Source organism: Hippocampus zosterae, chromosome 15 (genome assembly GCF_025434085.1).
Source record: "Hippocampus zosterae strain Florida chromosome 15, ASM2543408v3, whole genome shotgun sequence".
NCBI classification, from domain to species: domain Eukaryota; kingdom Metazoa; phylum Chordata; class Actinopteri; order Syngnathiformes; family Syngnathidae; genus Hippocampus; species Hippocampus zosterae.
Genome location: NC_067465.1, coordinates 8,248,452 through 8,266,534, shown reverse-complemented (window position 1 = coordinate 8,266,534; position 18,083 = coordinate 8,248,452). Strand labels below are relative to the sequence as shown.

General features: G+C 42.1%; 2 protein-coding genes across 55 annotated transcripts in view; one reads left to right on the top strand and one right to left on the bottom strand.

Moving 5' to 3' along the window:
• Nucleotides 1-259: 259 nt before the first annotated feature.
• Nucleotides 260-11,695, bottom strand: LOC127587604 (golgin subfamily A member 6-like protein 22). Of its 50 annotated transcripts, none has more exons than XM_052046022.1 (27): nt 11,604-11,695; nt 11,096-11,264; nt 10,867-10,987; nt 10,656-10,787; nt 10,507-10,581; nt 9,992-10,063; nt 9,728-9,844; nt 9,455-9,640; nt 9,264-9,373; nt 7,141-8,440; nt 6,526-6,612; nt 6,331-6,426; nt 6,084-6,179; nt 5,891-5,986; nt 5,698-5,793; nt 5,508-5,594; nt 5,315-5,410; nt 5,116-5,211; nt 4,932-5,018; nt 4,738-4,833; nt 4,544-4,639; nt 3,796-3,897; nt 2,670-2,828; nt 1,769-1,869; nt 1,479-1,692; nt 780-872; nt 260-695 (listed from the first exon to the last, which is right to left on the bottom strand). In XM_052046022.1, the coding sequence occupies exons 2-27, from the start codon at nt 11,257-11,259 to the stop codon at nt 528-530; spliced, it is 4,143 nt and encodes a 1,380-aa protein (XP_051901982.1). In that variant the 5' UTR covers nt 11,260-11,264; nt 11,604-11,695; the 3' UTR covers nt 260-527. The 50 variants fall into 50 exon arrangements, with proteins under 50 accessions (XP_051901982.1, XP_051901981.1, XP_051901990.1 ...); XM_052046021.1 differs by having other exon boundaries at nt 11,527-11,678; XM_052046030.1 differs by lacking the exon at nt 2,670-2,828 and having other exon boundaries at nt 11,527-11,678.
• Nucleotides 11,696-11,705: 10 nt separating this feature from the next.
• The window catches only part of ift22 (intraflagellar transport 22 homolog (Chlamydomonas)), a 46,649-nt gene continuing 40,271 nt past the window's right edge, over nt 11,706-18,083 (top strand). For 2 of the 5 annotated variants that reach the window (XR_007958803.1, XM_052046076.1), the window contains exons 1-5: nt 11,716-12,088; nt 12,248-12,330; nt 12,443-12,529; nt 12,605-12,807; nt 12,874-13,048. Coding sequence is in view for 3 of the 5 variants with exons in the window: in XM_052046076.1 (XP_051902036.1) it covers nt 12,026-12,088; nt 12,248-12,330; nt 12,443-12,529; nt 12,605-12,807; nt 12,874-13,022 (585 nt within the window). In the remaining 2 variants the exon portion in view is untranslated. Of the gene's footprint in view, nt 12,089-12,247; nt 12,331-12,442; nt 12,530-12,604; nt 12,808-12,873; nt 13,189-14,491; nt 14,705-18,083 lie in introns of those variants that run through there. The other 3 variants (XM_052046077.1, XR_007958805.1, XM_052046075.1) reach the window with 3 other exon arrangements.

Here is an 18,083-nt window from a genome sequence, read left to right as displayed (position 1 = left end):
CAGCTGGACGCATCGCCAGTCTGTTTTTTCAACATCTTGCGACAAGAAAAATCACTAAAACTGTTGCCAAGTGGTTTGCAAACATTGCAACCTTGAATGAACCCCGACGAGAAAGCCACATTTCCAGTGGGCAACTGACTTAAATTGATCACTATGACATCAAAATCAATCAAGTGCCTTCGAAAACACTTGCAATTGTTCGCAGCTCAGTGGAATAGACGCTTGTTGTGCTTTTTAATCCAACAAACAAGGATCGATAATCAGTCCATTGCTCAATATTTATTCAATGACAAAACACAATGTACATAATTTGCGGGCACCTACAAACAAACCACAATTCACACCTTTGCACAATTAGAGTCTCCAATAAACACCCATATTTTTTGGAATGCGGGAAAATGCCAGACTACCTGAAGATACCACAACTAACCATAGTGAGGACATCCAAACAGAAAGGATTCAAACCTGTACTTCAAAAATGGTGAAGCAGACATACTACCCACTACCGAACTGTGATGCTGTGTAGGTCAGTTCACAAACGCTGAAGACCAAAAAGTGGATATTGGATCTTCAAATATCATCAGGTAAGAGTTTTTGAGAAAGTCCACGTAGTTCTGCATGCTCTTCTTGTGGCTTTCGCACTGGTCAAGGTTGAGCTGCAGCTCTTTCACACGCGCCTCATAATGCTTCTCCGCCTAAATGGGCACAGACAAACATCTCTAGGTAGAATGTAAATTACACGCGTGGTGTGAGTGGGAAAGGGGAAGGTCGGTACTCACCTTCATCTTGCTCTGACGGAGAAGCCTCAGTTCGTTCACAGTGCTCTGAAGGGCCTCGTTTTTAGACAGAACTTGCTCTTTGACATTTTTCACCTGTAAATGTAATAATGTATTTCTGATTTACAATGATACCCGGTACATTGTTATACCTACTGCATGTTTGTCACCAGGTATCATGTGTTCAGTGAGAAATTTAAAAAAAAGGGGAAATAAATAATAATGGCGCGGGCGGCATGGTAGTCGACTCTGGTTAGCACGTCCAAGTCACGGTGTTGAGGTTCAATTCCGGCCTTCCTCTGTGGAGTTTGCATGTTTTACCTATGCCTGCGTGGGTTTTATCCGGGTACTCCGGTTTCCTCCCACATTCCAAAAACTTTCATGGCAGGTTGGCAGGACCCGCTTAAATGATAAAACTGTCAAATTGGTAATCCACCCATCCCTAATACGCATCCCAGCTCAAATGGCAGAAAGACGGTGCGCTGCCGTATTTTTAATAGTTTGGGTCCGGTTCTTAGTGAACATTCTGCTTCCTGGTTCATAGAGCATCATGCAAAGTGACTGGACTGTATCATTTTTTTATTCTCCGGTCGGCAAACAACAACAAAAAATGGTTTCCCAAATAGGTATTTATTTTTTATCTACTGGTTCAGAGGATTCTGGGGTTGCGTTTGTGTGCTCTCATCCACACAGTGAAATTACCTCTTCTTTGAAATCCAAAAAGTCTGTTGAGTTTTGAGTCAGCTGCTGGTTGAGCATTTTGCATTCGAACGTCCGTTGCTCTAGCTGGCGTTCGAGCTCCGAGCACTGCGTAGAGCGTTGCTCAAGTAGCTGGCTGCTGTGGCGAAGAGTTTGCTCTTGGGTCTCCAGCCTACGTTCCAAGTCCAGTTTCTCTTGGCGCAGCTGCTCCAGCGTACTAAACAAACCTTTTGAGTCAGGGTTGCTTTCGCTAGGGTCTAATTCGGTCGGTTGAGTCTTTGCCGTTGTCTTACTTTTGCAGCCTGTCTACTTGTTCTTGCACTTGCGAACGGGTCTTGTCAGCGGACTCTCTCAGCTCCACGGCCGATCTCACCAAATTCACTTGAGCCTGCAGCTGTTAGTTCAAAATGCAGATGCAGCATTAATTACCTATTAGATACTGTGAGATAAATGTTTTGGGGCTTTTTAGTAAATAGTTCCTATGATGTTTTGCTTGTTTGTACAAGTAGATAGTTGGCTGGTATTTCATCAGATTTAGAATGATTATACGAAAGTTCTGTTTTTAAATATTCCATTTAAAGACTTCAATATTAGTCATTTATCATCCATAACGAATCTTTATGTTTAACTTAATTATTTGTCTCTTTAATTGAAACTATGTAAAAAAACGTCAATACAAGATTGACATTTTTAGTTAGGCTATGTATGTATTACTCAATTTTTTAGCACGAGCTTTCAATATGACCTATGTGGATTTTTTTTAAATTATAAAATATTTTTTTGTTATATTATCATGCTTACGCACATAAAATTGCATATTTTACATATACCTGTGATTTTTTTAAAAAACATATCAATTTATTTTTGTCGGTCAATTTTTTGTACATATTTGCAAATGGAGAACTGAAGATACATTTATGAATTCTATTTAGTTAGCTTTTAGTTTTAATTACAACAAGAAAGTAAAAAAATATATATATACAATATAGGACACCATATTTCAGATTACATAAAAAATACTATAATGACTCATCTGTATCATTTAATTGTCTTCAGTTTTGTCTATAAAATAACTCCCGTTTTAATAAAAGTGACATTCTTTATTAGATTTTTAGTACTAAATATATTTGGGAAAAAACCCTACATTTTATTCATGTTTTTTTCTCCCTTCCTAAGGCCTTCCTGCTAGCACACCTCAAACTGCAGCTTCGTAATGTCCTCCGCCTGTTCTGAGCACTTCCTCTCTGAGGTTTGTAGCTTCTCCTGGCAAGCGAGCAGCCTCAGCTCGGTCTTTTTCAGCGTTTTAGGCAAATGCTGCAGCTCTTCGACGCGGCCCTGCAGCTCCTGCCTCACCTGACAGAAGGTTAGACTAAAGTGTCATCAAAAAGGACTGCTGGGCTCTGCTTTGCATGTCGCGAAACTAACACGAGCTATGCTACCTCCCAGAATGAGGAAGAGCGTTTATCTGTCGACCCCTGTATACATCTTTGCAGAGCGGAACATACTGTTGCATTGATTTACTGAAGATACACTGGAAAAAAATGTTGTTTTTTTTAAACAGTGTCGGGGAGTGCTACATGAATAATAAATAATGCTTCGAGTAAGACAATTGATGCAGTTAACCTTAAAGTCGGACTACACACTAATTCTTCTGATTGTTTAGGTTCTACTGGCGATTCAAATGGGCTCAGCAGTTTGCTCATTAACGTCCACGTGTGAACAATCAAGCACTGAAGTAAATGCAATACAGCGATGTCTTGTTTAATTAATTCCCTAACCACGCTTGCAACTCAAATAACTTGTATCTCAAGTCATAGTTTGCATTGAAAGAAATTAAAATGCCATTCATCGGCTCAAGCCGCCCGCAAAATAACACAAAATGTTTTTTTTGTGATATTTTGACAAAAATATCACTGTATAATTTTATACTTCATACAAACGCACAGTCATGACCCAATTAATTTGAATTGAAAAAAAATTAAAGATCAATTTAATTACCGTATCCTGCAGCCTCAGCCACCTTGGGGCAGTGTAAGATAGATGGATGTACTATACATGGACGTTTGTATTTTAGAGGTGAGCGAGCACTGTTATTTTGAATGTCTTAATGTGTTGCTGCACCATTTGTGTGCAAATATCAGTTGCTGAAAGGGTTACATATGCATTTCCCTTGACATTTTACCGTTAGCATTAAGCTAGCGACACCGATGTGGTTGTTTCAAAATAAAGATGTGAAATTCATGTCATGTCATGTTTGACAGTAAACTGGGAGTGGCATGAAAACATCTTGAAACTGTTGAAAACATCAGAAGTAAATTACCTGTTGAGCTTTTGAGTCTTCTCCTTGCATTTTCTGAAGCTCCTCTGACACATTTTTATATTGGAGTTTCGCATCGCTCAACTCTGCTTCCAGCGTTGCAACCTGAAAGGTTCAAACGTGCTCATCATGCTGGCTTACTTCAGGCCCGGGAATCGATGCCGGACAATCACAGGGCTCACATTGACAAATAACGATTCACATGCACACCTTTGAATAATTTAGCAAAGTTGATGATTGCATTATAAAATAATGTAATGTAATAATGTCATAAAGATGGATCTTCTTCAAACTACTCTGAAATTGCTGCTCAAAAGCCAAATGTTTAGTTTGGTCCTGCTAAAAGTGTATCAAGTGGCTAAGTGAGACAAAAGAAATTGGAATGCGTAATAGCAGTTTTTGGCAGATAATTGCCAAAGCTATTAATGTAAGAACTAACCCTGGACCCTGTAACCTGATAAGCTGCCCACTGTAGTACGCCGTCTATAAAAGGGTGAATTAAATGTCTCGATCAACTATTAAATTTAACTCCCAAGAGCTGTTTTTTCATTATCCATATATTAGTCCACACAAATGTACCTTTGCTTGGACTAGGCATTTAAAATAAACAAGGAGCTGAAGGTCTCATATTTTTCTTCCATGGCTATATGTTTGTAGATTGCGTCAGGAAACAGAAGCACAAGGAGAGCGAGGTAAACTCCACAGAGAGACTCTGACCCAGATTTTCTGACAGTGAAGCAGGTGTGCTAACCTTCTTTTGAACCTGTTCAATGGTGCTGTCCTTCTCACTTGACACACTCTTCTCTTGGACCAGGGCTGCCTCACATTCAGCAAGCCGCTTCTCCAACTGAACACACAAGGGACACACACAATTATGTAGATTTTGTGACACTTTGAAAGCAGACTCGAACCCAGATTTCCTGACAGCGAAGCAGGTGTGTTCACCTTCTTTTGAACCTTTTCAACGGTGCGTTCCTTCTCACTCGACGCATTCTTCTCTTGGACCAGAGCTGCCTCACATTCAGCCAGTTGCTTCTCCAACTGAACACACAAGGGACACACACAAACTGTGTAGATTTTGTAACACATTTAAAGGAGACTCAAACCCAGATTTCCTGACAGTGAAGTAGGTGTGCTACCTTCTTTTGAATCTGTTTAACGGTGCGGTCCTTCTCACTCTTCTCTTGGACCAGGGCTGCCTCACATTCAGCAAGCCGCTTCTCCAACTGAACACACAAGGGACACACACATTATGTAGATTTTGTGACACATTTAAAGGAGACTTGAACCCAGATTTCCTGACAGTGAAGCAGGTGTGCTAACCTTCTTTTGAACCTGTTCAATGACACAGTCCTTGTCACTCGACACACTCTTCTCTTGGTCCAGGGCTGCTTCATATTCAGCACGCTGCTTCTCCAACTGAACAAGGGACAGACACACACATGATGTAGATGTAGATTCTGTGAGACATTTAAAGGAGACTCAAACCCAGATTTCCTAACAGTTAAACTGGTGTGCTAACCTTCTTTTGAACCCGTTCAACGACGCGGTCCTTCTCACTTGACGCACTCTTCTCTTGGACCAGAGCTGCCTCACATTCAGCCAGTTGCTTCTCCAACTGAACACACAAGGGACACACACACAATGTGGATTTTGTGACACGTTTAAAGGAGACTCGAACCCAGATTTTCTGACAGTGAGGCAGGTGTGCTAACCTTCTTTTGAATCTGTTCAACGACACGGTCCTTCTCACTCTTCTCTTGGACCAGGGCTGCCTCATATTCAGCAAGTTGCTTCTCCAACTGAACAAGGGACACACACGCACACACATTGCATGGAGATTTTGTGACACATTTAAAGGAGACTCAAACCCAGATTTCCTGACAGTAAAGCAGGTGTGCTAACCTTCTTTTGAACCTGTTCAACGACGCGGTCCTTCTCACTCGATACACTCTTCTCTTGGACCAGGGCTGCCTCACATTCAGCAAGCTGCTTCTCCAACTGAACACACAAGGGACACACACACAATGTAGATTTTGTGACACATTTAAAGGAGACTCGAACCAAGATTTCCTGACAGTGAAGCAGGTGTGCTGACCTTCTTTTGAACCTGTTCAATGAGACAGTCCTTGTCACTTGACACACTCTTCTCTTGGTCCAGGGCTGCCTCATATTCAGCACGCTGCTTCTCCAACTGAACACACAAGGGACACACATACAATGTAGATTTTGTGACACATTTAAAGGAGACTCGAACCAAGATTTCCTGACAGTGAAGCAGGTGTGCTGACCTTCTTTTGAACCTGTTCAATGAGACAGTCCTTGTCACTTGACACACTCTTCTCTTGGTCCAGGGCTGCCTCATATTCAGCACGCTGCTTCTCCAACTGAACAAGGGACACACACACATTACTGAATGAGTCAGTACCAGCCAATTCTAGACCAAGTCTGAAAAGACGTTTAAAAACGTCTTTGGGAGTGAATGAGTTGAAGGAGACTCAAACCCAGATTTCCTGACAGTTAAACTGGTGTGCTAACCTTCTTTTGAACCCGTTCAACGGCGCGGTCCTTCTCACTTGACGCACTCTTCTCTTGGACCAGGGCTGCCTCGCATTCAGCAAGCTTCTTCTCCAACTGAACACATAAGGGACACACACACACAATGTGGATTTTGTGACACATTTAAAGGAGACTCGAACCCAGATTTCCTGACAGTGAAGCAGGTGTGCTAACCTTCTTTTGAATCTGTTCAACGATGCGGTCCTTCTCACTCTTCTCTTGGACCAGGGCTGCCTCACATTCAGCGAGCTGCTTCTCCAACTGAACACACAAGGAACATGCACGCACATTATGAAGATTTTGTGACACATTTAAAGGGGATGCGCATTTGTGTAAACTATACTTTTTAAGGCGTGTATATTAATTGTTGTACATGTCCGGAGTGCCTGACATAAAGTAATTTTTTCCTGTTAACGAGGAAACACATTTACAATCCCATGAGCACAAATGCAATAGCCGCATTAAACGATCAATTTTGATTGATGTAGTATTGTACAACATTAAATGAGGGCCGATCAAATAATGAGCTTCAGGGTTGTTCAGGTTACATACAGTAACATTTCCATCGGTGCCACATAACGAGCAGTTCTTTAATTCGGCCCCTGGAACATTTACATGAGAAATAATGTAGCTGAAAGATTAGCGCCAAAATGATAATCAGTACTATGTGAAGGAAAATATATGTATTTGTATTGCACTACTTAACGTCAATAATTTTCAGTGCACAATGACGCGTAGAAATAAATAGATTTCCAATTTAGAATAAATGCGGCGGGCAGCTGATTGTACCTTGAACATAGCATAACTGCCGCTGTCGTGCTCCTTTTGCACTTTGAATCTTTCAAGCTGATGCGCCATACCGCCATGTCCCGAGGAAGTCTCCGCCACTTCCTCCACTCTCCTTTCTTGCCACTCCCGCGTGTTGGAGGTGCCCTCTCTCGCCTTCTCCATTTCCCTCCTTTCCCCCTCTCTCACCCATTCCTTCTCCCTCTCCTCATATTGCTTCTGCCAATCTCTCCTCTCCCTCTCCCTTTCTGCCCTTCCCGTCGATCGTTCCTTCTCTCTGTCTTCCCACTCCCTCCTTTCCTTCTCCCATTCTCTCTCCTTGTGCTCCTGCTCCTTCCTTTCCTTCATCCTGTCCTCCAAGTCCTTTTCCATCACCTCCCTTTCCTTTACCCATTCCTTCTCCTTGTTCGCCTGCTCCTTCCTTTCCTTAATCCTGTCCTCAAATTCTTTCTCCCTTGCCTCCCTTTCCTTCGACCATTCCCTCTCCTTGTTCTCCTGTTCCTTCCTTTCCTTCATCCTGTCCTCTAATTCCTTCTCCCTCGGCTCCTTTCCCTTCACCCATTCCCTCTCCATGTGATCCTGTTCCTTCCTTTCCTTCATTTTGCCATCTAATTCCTTCTCCCTCACCTCCCTTTCCTTCAACCATTCCCTCTCCTTGTTCTCCTGTTCCTTCCTTTCCTTCACCTTGTCCTCCAATTCCTTCTCCCTCGCCTCCCGTTCCTTCACCCATTCCCTCTCCTTGTGCTCCTGCTCCTTCCTTTCCTTCATCCTGTCCTCCAATTCCTTCTCCCTCTCCTCCCGTTCCTTCACCCATTCCCTCTCCTTGTGCTCCTGCTCCTTCCTTTCCTTCATTCTGTCCTCCAATTCCCTCTCCCTTGCCTCCCTTCCCTTCGCCCATTTCCTCTCCCTGTACTCCTGCTCCTTCCTTTCCTTCATTCTGTCCTCCAATTCCTTCTCTCTCGCCTCCCTTTCCTTCACCCATTCCCTCTCCTTGTGCTCCTGCTCCTTCCTTTCCTTCATCCTGTCCTCCAATTCCTTCTCTCTCGCCTCCCTTTCCTTCACCCATTCCCTCTCCCTGTGCTCCTGCTCCTTCCTTTCCTTCATCCTGTCCTCCAGTTCCTTCACCCTCGTCTCCCATTCCATCTGTTCCTTCTCCCTCTCCTCCGCCCAGGCCTCCTTTCCCTTGATCCTCTCTTTCTCCCTTTGCCTGACCCTCTCCTCCCATTCTCTCTCTCGCTCCTTCACCATTACCGCCTGCTTCTCCATGTCCTTCTGCATCTTCATCGAGATGGTGATTCCTTGCCTTCAAGCATAAAAGTTAAAGAAGACTTCTTAACGGGTTTTGTACAGCTGTCATCAAATTTAATTGAGTGCTTTTTAATGCTGTTTTTCATGCAAATTAAAACTAATAAAAACAAACAATTACCACACACCCAAACATTTACATACATCCAGGCATACATATGGCGGTATGTTGATTACAATTCTAATCATAATTAATCACATTATTTTTATAATTAACTCACAATTAATCACAGAAAAATCACATGTTTAATAATTGTTCTAAATGTATAATAAAGTATAGGTTTTTCATACGAATGTTAATAAACATAAAAGTGGACAAGGTTTACTGAATACAAAATAGGGTTTTGTATTTTAGTTAACTGATACAATAATTTCATTGTAATTTACATAGTTATTTAAAGTTAAAAAGATGAACTATACAAGTTTAAGTGAAACACTGAGCCACATTTGTGTCGAGGGCATTTTTCTGCCACTAGATGGGATTAGTGTTTCATTTTGGACCGTGACAGGAGCAGTACAAATTATCTCCATGTCCTTCCCAAGCCTTCCCAAATTAAGAGCAAATTAATTGGAACATGAAGCAAATTGTGGACATCGTAGATCAGTGCGGAACAGATACAATTCCAGATGATTCCGATCAACTCAATCACAATGTCTTTTTTTTTAAATTACGGCTCACTAAAGATAGGTCGTTTAATTTTACACTTGATGGATGCGAAGGCATTACAAAACCCAACGACTAGCACACAAGGAATTAAAAATGCATTTTTTGCAGAACATGCTCCCTTTAACATTAGTGTACACGTTTGGAAACAACTTACTTTTGCAGTAACTCCACGTGAGTAGTTAGTTTGTGGTTCTCCTCAGTCAGTTGCTCCATCTCCCGCTTCCACGTGTCTATCTTTACTTGGAGATATGACAGCTGTGCGTCCTGATAGGAGACAAAAATTGGATATAAAGTCATTGCAACAGGAAAGCCAAGTGAGTCACCTGTATGGACTCTGGGTCGCACCTTATCCTGCAGCTGAGTCAAGCTTTTCTCAAGGGTGGCCTCGAATCGCTCAGCTTTCTGCTTGTGCACACGTGAGGCCTTCTTGAGGGCCTCCTTCTCCTGCGAGGTCTGTTCTATCAGAGCCGCCATGGATGCTTTAAGGTCATCTAGCTCTGCCTTGTGTTGAGTTAGGGTTCGCTCAAGTGTCTAGAAAAGGAGAATGTGCTATAACATGACAACTTTCTCATCCTGGGAGTGGGGGGCAACAGAGCCTTCTTCTTCAGGGCTTCTTACCCGCACTTGCACAGTCAATCGATTGTTTTCCGCCTCCTTGTTGCGTAGCTGCCCCTGTATACGGGCGCGAGTGCCTTCTGCAGACTTAGCTATGTTAAGAGCACTCTTGATGTTCTCCTGCGGTCAAGAAGAATTACTGCTTATTGAAACTGTCTTTTTTACCCTTGTCACTGTACTGCGTAAACTGCACTTGAATTGAATGCGGAAATAACTTGGTGGTTGTGACAGAGCATTGAACAATGCTAACATGTGGCATGTACTCACCTGTTCTTTTTGCTGCAGATACATCAGCTCTTCCGCTCTTCTTTGTGTTACACCAAGGTCACCTTTTAAAAGCTGGAGAGAACAAATGAGAGTAAACCACAAGGTATATTATCCACTACAAAGACAAAAAGCATTGGGACACGAGGCCATTACAACAACAACAACAAAAAGTGTTTATAAATCAAGAGTGCTCTTCTGAAAAGGCTGGCTTTGAATGTTCTCTGCGTGCTTGCGTGGATTTTGTGTGGGTAGCCCCTATTTCCTCCCATGCTACAAAAACATGCACCTTAGGTTTATTGAGACTCAACCTCGTCCGTAGGTGTGAATGTGACTAAACAGTTGTCTTTCTATATGTACTCGGTGACTGGCTGGCAACCATGGATGGATGGTTGGAGTTATGACTATTGGCACTTGCGAGTTGTTTTCATATTTTAGTTCCTATACTCTATTGTCCTTCATTCCTTTGGTATCATATATGCATTTATGCACTTGTGTGCATTCTTCACAAAACACACCTGATTTTCACGTTCAATCTGGAGGATCTTATTCAGCAAACCATCAATCTTAGTGCTCGCATCAAGGCGATCAGTCTGGTTAAAAAGAAGAAAAAACCCACTCATAAACTTTCCATTTAAGCCTGAAGATGAAGTGCATGACAACCAACCTCCTCATCCAGAAGCTGGTTCAGTCTTTGGCGCACAGCCTGGTTAATTTGACGAAAGTCCTCCATTTTTTGGAGCAAGAGTTTTCTGTGCTTTACCGTGTGCTGCCGGTTGACTGCAGACGACGGAGCATCCTTTGACGAACAAGGGGAAACATTAGGAATTTGGAATTCTCTGCTCACAACATGACACGAGTTGAGAAACGCACTGTACCTTCAGAATGTCTTTGAATGACAGGAGCTGTGCGGCTGCAGAGACGATGGCAGCTTCGGCATCCATTAGTCTCTTCACGAATGATCCAAACCCTTTGTTGTTGTCCCCTGCCTTACACGGACTCCAATGGTTATGTGGAGATAGAACAGTTTGATATGTGGGTCATTTTTTAGGCAGCTTACGGCTGTTGCTTCACAATGTCTTCTTAGGACGCATGCATGTTCCTCACCAGTGGACCTCAACCTGTGGCGTTCTGTTGAGACCAGTGTTCGTCCAGATGGTCTTTGAGGCTTCACGAGAGCCTTCGAAGTCTGCACAAGTCAGTGTCACACCCAGCCTGGCTGAGGAACTGCAGCCAGGAGGTTGACTCTGCCGTTCATTCTCGGGACCCATAACTCCTGTCATCGATGCAACAATAATGGAGAGGTTCCTAACGTATTAAACATTTTATTTACCCTCATGAGTGACTTCAAAGACGCTATACAAATCTAAGATACATTTATTACTAATACAGTGAGAAATGCACTCAACTGAATGAAGGTTATATTTGATATTGGGTGTTAGCTTGTGTCGTCAAGGTGTGTTGTCAGGGAGCCGTGGTGTTAACTCCCCCCTTTATGACGTTTAAACATTTCGTTTCGATGAAGTGATACGACTTACCGAAAACACAGTGAGCGCCGACTTTCCTATCATGAAATGCTCACAAGCAGACTGCTGTTAATAAAGACATAACTCACGAATTTGGTTTTGTTTCAGACGGCGAGCACTCCAAAACACCCGCCCACGTCATCAATCTCGGCGATTTGAAGATGATTGGCTAGTCAAGGGAAAATATCTTACGTCACTTTGTTTCATCATCGCCGATTCGCTGCATTAGGTAGAAGTAGGTGGTGTTTCACGCGATCAAATTCGCTGACAGCCAATGAGCAGAGAGTGACACTGCTTGTGGCTGAAACCATAGAAACTAAACGGAAGTTTACCGTTGCGAGCTACGCTAACAAACAGCTACGAAGATTTACGAGTACGTTTTTTTTCATCTACTCGAACGCTTCAAAAGTAGCCTTAATTCGACATACAGGCGTATATCACAAGCATACAACTGATATTTGCTCTCGTAAATGCGCTGTTGCGTCTTAAATCGCAGTTAGCTTGACGGCTAATGGTACTCAGCCTCGATACTACAATGTTCAAAGCTAAAATACTCCTAATTGGTCCAAATGAGGTAAGTAAAAATACACACGTTGAACCGTACAGTGTTTTACGCAGTTGTTGCTTCACATGTGTACAGTTATAAAACTAAATGACAAAGCAGCACTGATCCATGGTTTCTGTAAATGGCCCCCTCACATTTGTTTGACTAATACAGAGATATTCATTTCAGAGTGGGAAATCTGTCCTCGCAAATTTTCTCTCAGACGCAACAGAAAATGTTGGAGGCGAATACAGACCCACTCAGGCAGTCAGGTACGAGCTACATAACACTACTCAAATATCACCAACAGCTCTCTAGTTTAAGATTTGCATGATGAAATTAATAGTGGTATTTCTATGGCGCTGATTTTTTTAATTCTTGCAGAATACTAGAATTTGAAACACAATTGGATGGTTGCGGTGAGGTAAAATCATGCGAGGTTGAGCTCTGGGACTGCTCTGGCGACTTCAAGTGTGTTTGATAAACCTTTCTTTCACTTAATTTGCACCATGAAGATAACATTTCACAGACTGCTTCCTCTTCCAGGTTTGAGTCGTGCTGGCCTGCACTCACCAAGGACTGCAGTGGTGTGGTGCTCATTTTTAATCCAGACGTTCCAAGTCACTTGAAAGAAATCGAGACCTGGCACTCGATGTTCATCTCCTCGCAGGGCTTGCAGGACAGCCAGTGTCTGCTCATTGCACATCACAAGCCCGGCAGTGCAATAGAAGAAGGTCGACTGCCTTTAGGTAATCCTTTTTCAATGGCTTCTATATTATAAATGAACAATGCCTCACCTTTTTTTTTTAATGCAGCCTCACAGCTGAGCAGACTTCCACTTATTCATTCTGAAATGGAGGAGGAGCCCGAGGACCTGAGGCGAGCTTTTTGCAGCTACCTGGGGAAAGTTGTAAATACACTTTCGGAATGTCGGGAGCGGGAGGAGATGTCCATCATCACCTAGCAACAAAATCTCTTAAAAATTTGCAGGTAGCTTTTTTTCTCCTCAAACATTTCAAAATGATTCTTCAGAATACCAGATGGGTTACTGTAGCTCTCATAGACTTATATATACTTGTTTATATTTGGTGTGTAGAACAGGGGTCACCAAGTAAACATCTTTACTACGACACATTCTCGTACTAAATATTTGAAGGGGTAAAGACAAAATCAATGAATGAATAATTTAGCGATGCCATGTTTTGGGCACTTTGGAGCCCTGTGGCAGCCTCATGCTTTCGGGCTGTTTTTCTTCAGCTGGAACTGGGGCCTTAATCAAGGGATATAGGGAATTATGAACAGTTCCTAAAAGCAGTCCAGTTTTTGCATAAAACCTGCAAGGAAAAAAATATTTCAGGTAATCATAAGGATAACCATCCTTTAAAGTCCTCATCCGCAAAAGCAAACAACCTTGAATCAATACAGTCCTGTATTTACACAGTCACACTGTGTCCTTGCAGGCAAATGTTCACTTAAAAATATAACTGCACAAGCAGCCTATCAACTGCAGATAGGGTATTTTATCATCAATTAAGTTATTATAGCAGTCAGTTTCTCTCTACAAGAAGAGAGAAATGGCACATTCTATATTTAGAGTGCCGTTTGGATGTCACCCCGCAGCGTCAAGATACTCATATCGAGATACAGACACAGTGAATGAGTCATCATTTCAAATGGACAGACAGGATGACGAAAAAAAAGAGGTCAGGGTGACTAAACTCGCAATTGAGGTGAAAACGAACATCATTCAATTCTGCCAGTAGCACACACACACATGGTAAGATGGGCCAGCGATCGGCCATGGGGTCATCATTTCGTTTTGCCCAAGAAGCTTAAAGGTCATCTCTTAACCTCACGCTGTAACTTCAGAATTTCAAACACTTGACGCATTCGGTCTAATAATCATCTTACTCCCCAAGTCAATGCTTTGTCCTGGACTGACCCTCTTGCTCGAAGCATATCATTTGTTATTTGCTTTGTTAAAGAAAGAGTCTTTGAAAGGATGAAGTAATGTCTCAAACATGCTCAAGCATGTTTTTAGCTGTACTTCAAGAGTTGATTGCATTAACTTATTCTAGTTCTAGTTCAGTATCTTTTGAAGGGCTTGTCCACTTCTAACCCGTCATTACAACTTGATAGTTGTTGTCACAAAGAGTCATCATCGGTCAGTGTGCTACACGTCAAATTGTACATGATGTATACCATAAGAGTATCATATTTTTTGTGTGTTTGTGTGTGTTAATGTTGGAATCAAGTGTAAGCCCTCGTGTCACTACTGTATCAACATATTAAAGCAGAAGGCAAGTCAAACATTTTCTTGACAGTAATGTGTTCTGTGTGGCCCCGCTGCTCTTAACATTGTATTCGGATTACTTTTGTGTTTGTGGAATATGAATTAAGCAGCAAAACCCACACATTGCTCTCCATCTCAAGGGGGCCGTCATTTTGCGTCTTGCTGTCATCACACTGCCGAAGGGTTTATCTTGCAAATGTCACATGACCAAGCTCAGAAAACGGGTGAGCTATGTTTGGTTGTTCCCTGAGTCCTGAGCGACTGTGATGTCATTTTCAATCGACAAGTGGCAAAATGGCTGCCCCTGAGGTGGATCAAAACGGGTGTATTTTTATGCTTAATATTCCATTCATCTTCCGAGCCGCTTGATCCTCACGAGGGTCGCGGGGGGGTGCTGGAGCCTATCCCAGCTGTCTTCGGGCAGTAGGCGGGGGACACCCTGAATCGGTTGCCAGCCAATCACAGGGCACACAGAAACGAACAACATTCCGCACTCACACTCACACCCAGGGACAATTTAGAGTGTCCAATCAGCCTGCCATGCATGTTTTTGGAATGTGGGAGGAAACCGGAGCACCCGGAGAAAACCCACGCAGGCGCGGGGAGAACATGCAAACTCCACACAGGGAGGCCGGAGCTGGAATCGAACCCGGTACCTCTGCACTGTGAAGCCGACGTGCTAACCACTGGACCACCGGGCCGCCCGCTTAATATTCCACAAACACAATATTAATCTGAATGCTGTGTTTAGACAAGTGGGGATAAATAGGACACCTTGTAAAGAAAACCTTTGGTAAATAGTGTAAAGAAAGCATCTATGATTAAAAAAATCATAAGAAACAATGTTTCATTCTAAATGTTTTGTTGCACGAATAACAAAAAAAAATTGAATTTCAACTCTGATCATTATAAAATCATGGATTTGTTTCAGTCTCCAAACATGGTGGGTCAAGTCCATGCCCAATTACCGAAACATTGGTTTCATTTGACCACAATAAATCCTCCAATGCCTTCTCCAAGTCATTTGGGGCTACCTGGTGGGAAAGATTTCACTACGTTTTGGGCACAATGTGATCCCAACACTTTTTTGGGGTTATTGGCATCCAAATTGCCTTCTGATCATTACCAAGGCCCTGCCATTTCCCTGAAGGCCGCTTCCTTACCATTTTCGTGATTATTCTCACGGCATGAGGCAAGATTTTGCACCGAGCGCCATATCGAGTGCAACCGATGGTCATTTTGTGTGTCTTCCACTTTGGAATAATGGCGCTATTAGTTACCACCTTCTCACAAAGCCTTTTGAGGATGTTTTTGGAACACATTCCACCCTGGTGCAAGTTTATATCTTGTTCCTAACTGTTTGACAGCTGTTTTGTTTTGTTTTGTTTTGCCTGTGCTGGTATGAAGATTGAAATTTATAATTTATTTGTTGAACAGGTATGCTTTATATGCATAATGCGCTGAGATGAGGAGTATTTGAATTGTAATAGGCTGGTTGTCCACAGCTATGAGTAAGCCACAGGGGCACTAACCACAATTATGGCTTGAGTTGTAGGGGAGCCAATATTTTGTTCACTCATTAACAGGAAAATCGTGTGTATATAAATATGTGTGTATACATTTTAAAAAAATGCAATATGAATGTTAGTTTCTTTGTAAGAGGACACTCTACATTCAGCAGGGGTTCAAAGCATTATTTCCCCCACTGTAAACTGTATGGCACCTTCATAATTAGTCAAGTCAGAGATTTCATCTGCTTTGAAAGGATTTTATTGGCATGTAAAATACATATAAGTCAGTGGGTGACATGAAAGAAGCACAAGAAAACGCAGTACATTTTTTTATGTTAAGGCATGTTAATGATAATGTCGGGAATACAAATGAAATAATAATAATTTACAAAATCTGCGCCTGTAGTCTTGTCATAAAACCAAACCAGCCAAGGCTGATTTTCTCCATTTTGACTTGTACAGTGAGCGTGGCGAAAAGCCCCCGATCATGTTGGAACGACGCGGAGCCATTTTGAGGGGGCCTAACTCCGGTTCCTGCTGAACTGAGCCAGTGCTTGGTGAACTGTTATCAGCTCAGTAGGCACAGGAGGTTGAGCCCAGGCACCCGCGCACAGCCCTTTGGTCGCCACACGGGAGAGAAGTAGAGCACACGCAAGCAAAACTCTTGTGACTTTGCTGGTTTCCTCGAAATCGTCCAGAACAGCTGGTGATTCCCCTGAACTCAGTTCAGTGAGTGGCATTGTACAAACTAGTTCTGTCTTCAAAAGGAAGAAAAATGGTAATCAAGGTCCAGTAAGTCCCCAGAGCAGCCAATGAAAATTAAAATTGAAAAACATTGACCAAAGTACATTAAAAATGATGATGTTGATATGTCCACTGATTTTGCGTTCATGCTGTCTAAAACAATTTGATTTGATGTCACTAGGGATGAAATGGTCGCGGTGACTAGTGACATTTCAAGTTTGAATTGTCACTGATACCGTATTTGGCATATCTGATAGTGAAAGTATCAGCAATCAGACAATAAACAGAAAATGTTTAGATTTTTGGGGAGATTATGTTTTAATGCTTGTTTTTCATCTAATACTTTTCTGTTTTTTTAAAAACAATTTTGTTGTTTGCTATCTTTCTCCAGATGTGTACATATATATTTTTTTGTAATTTTCTCACATGCAGTTTTAGTTATTTTCCACATATTTTTTCATTTTTTCTTATATTTGTGTTTATTTTATCAATTTTTTTGTGTATGTAAATTTTAGTTTGTTTATTTTAAATTTTTTTGCAGCTGTGAAAATACTTTGACCATCCATTTGCAACACCCAGACACATTACCTTTTGGAATATCATGTTAATCCACATCACGGTGGTCATTTTTCTCCCAATAATCATATGATGAAAATGTCTTAGCTTTTCATCAATACATGTGAGCTCTACCAACACAGGATGGAAGTGTATGTTTATTTGGCCGCGTTTGGGTTGGATTTCCCTCAGTTGTCGAGCTTTTTTTTCCCCTCTGCTGCCTTTTCTACAAATATGTTACATAAGAGTCTATTAGCAGCGTTGCGGTCAGAGCGAGATTCGTAAAGCCTTACATTCACACAAACTTGGATGCAGCTTCCGCTGTTGACCACCCAGACAGTAATTGCGCTCAAAGTTCACGATTACATCGCTACTTGTTTTCTCCCCCCGATGAGACATTTCCTGTATTTCCTTCCTGTGTGTGATTCAGCCTTCACTTACCCCCCCCCTATGCTATGCGTTACCAAGGCTTCTTTAGATAGCATATCGTGAAGCTTATAAATAACCCAAAAATCTAAAAAAGCAGGAACTTTTCTTTAGCATGTCCGCTCACCAGCCATGTCAGACACAACCACCTGAATTATTGTTCACTTGTGTAGTGAACTGAAACTTAGGAGAGTTGACGCACCCCCTTTTCTCCAGCACCCACGAAAGTCTAAACAAAGCCCATCATAAACTTTTGGAACAGTGTTTGTGAAACATTTCAAGACACACATCCATTTTGACATACTGAGTTGGCACTAAAAAGTGATAACAAAGAGCCAATAGATACTTTAAGAATACTTTTTACATGAAAATTTTAAAGGCACGCATCCCCCTCACCTTCTTGACATGGTTAGCGCCAGTGCGCCTATTCTTCTGTGCATACACTTTCACTCCCCGGTCACCCGTTCACATCCAAATAAACAGTCAAAACTTACTG

What these genes read in the sequence shown, in the direction of transcription:
- LOC127587604 (XM_052046022.1), bottom strand. Translation starts at nt 11,259, where the DNA reads ATGGGTCCCGAGAATGAACGGCAGAGTCAACCTCCTGGCTGCAGTTCC. An exon ending in TTGAACAGGTTCAAAAGAAG is followed by an intron (nt 5,987 to 6,083) that starts GTCAGCACACCT and finishes TTGTGTGTTCAG; the next exon opens with TTGGAGAAGCAGCGTGCTGA. An exon ending in TTTTGGATTTCAAAGAAGAG is followed by an intron (nt 873 to 1,478) that starts GTAATTTCACTG and finishes TTACATTTACAG; the next exon opens with GTGAAAAATGTCAAAGAGCA.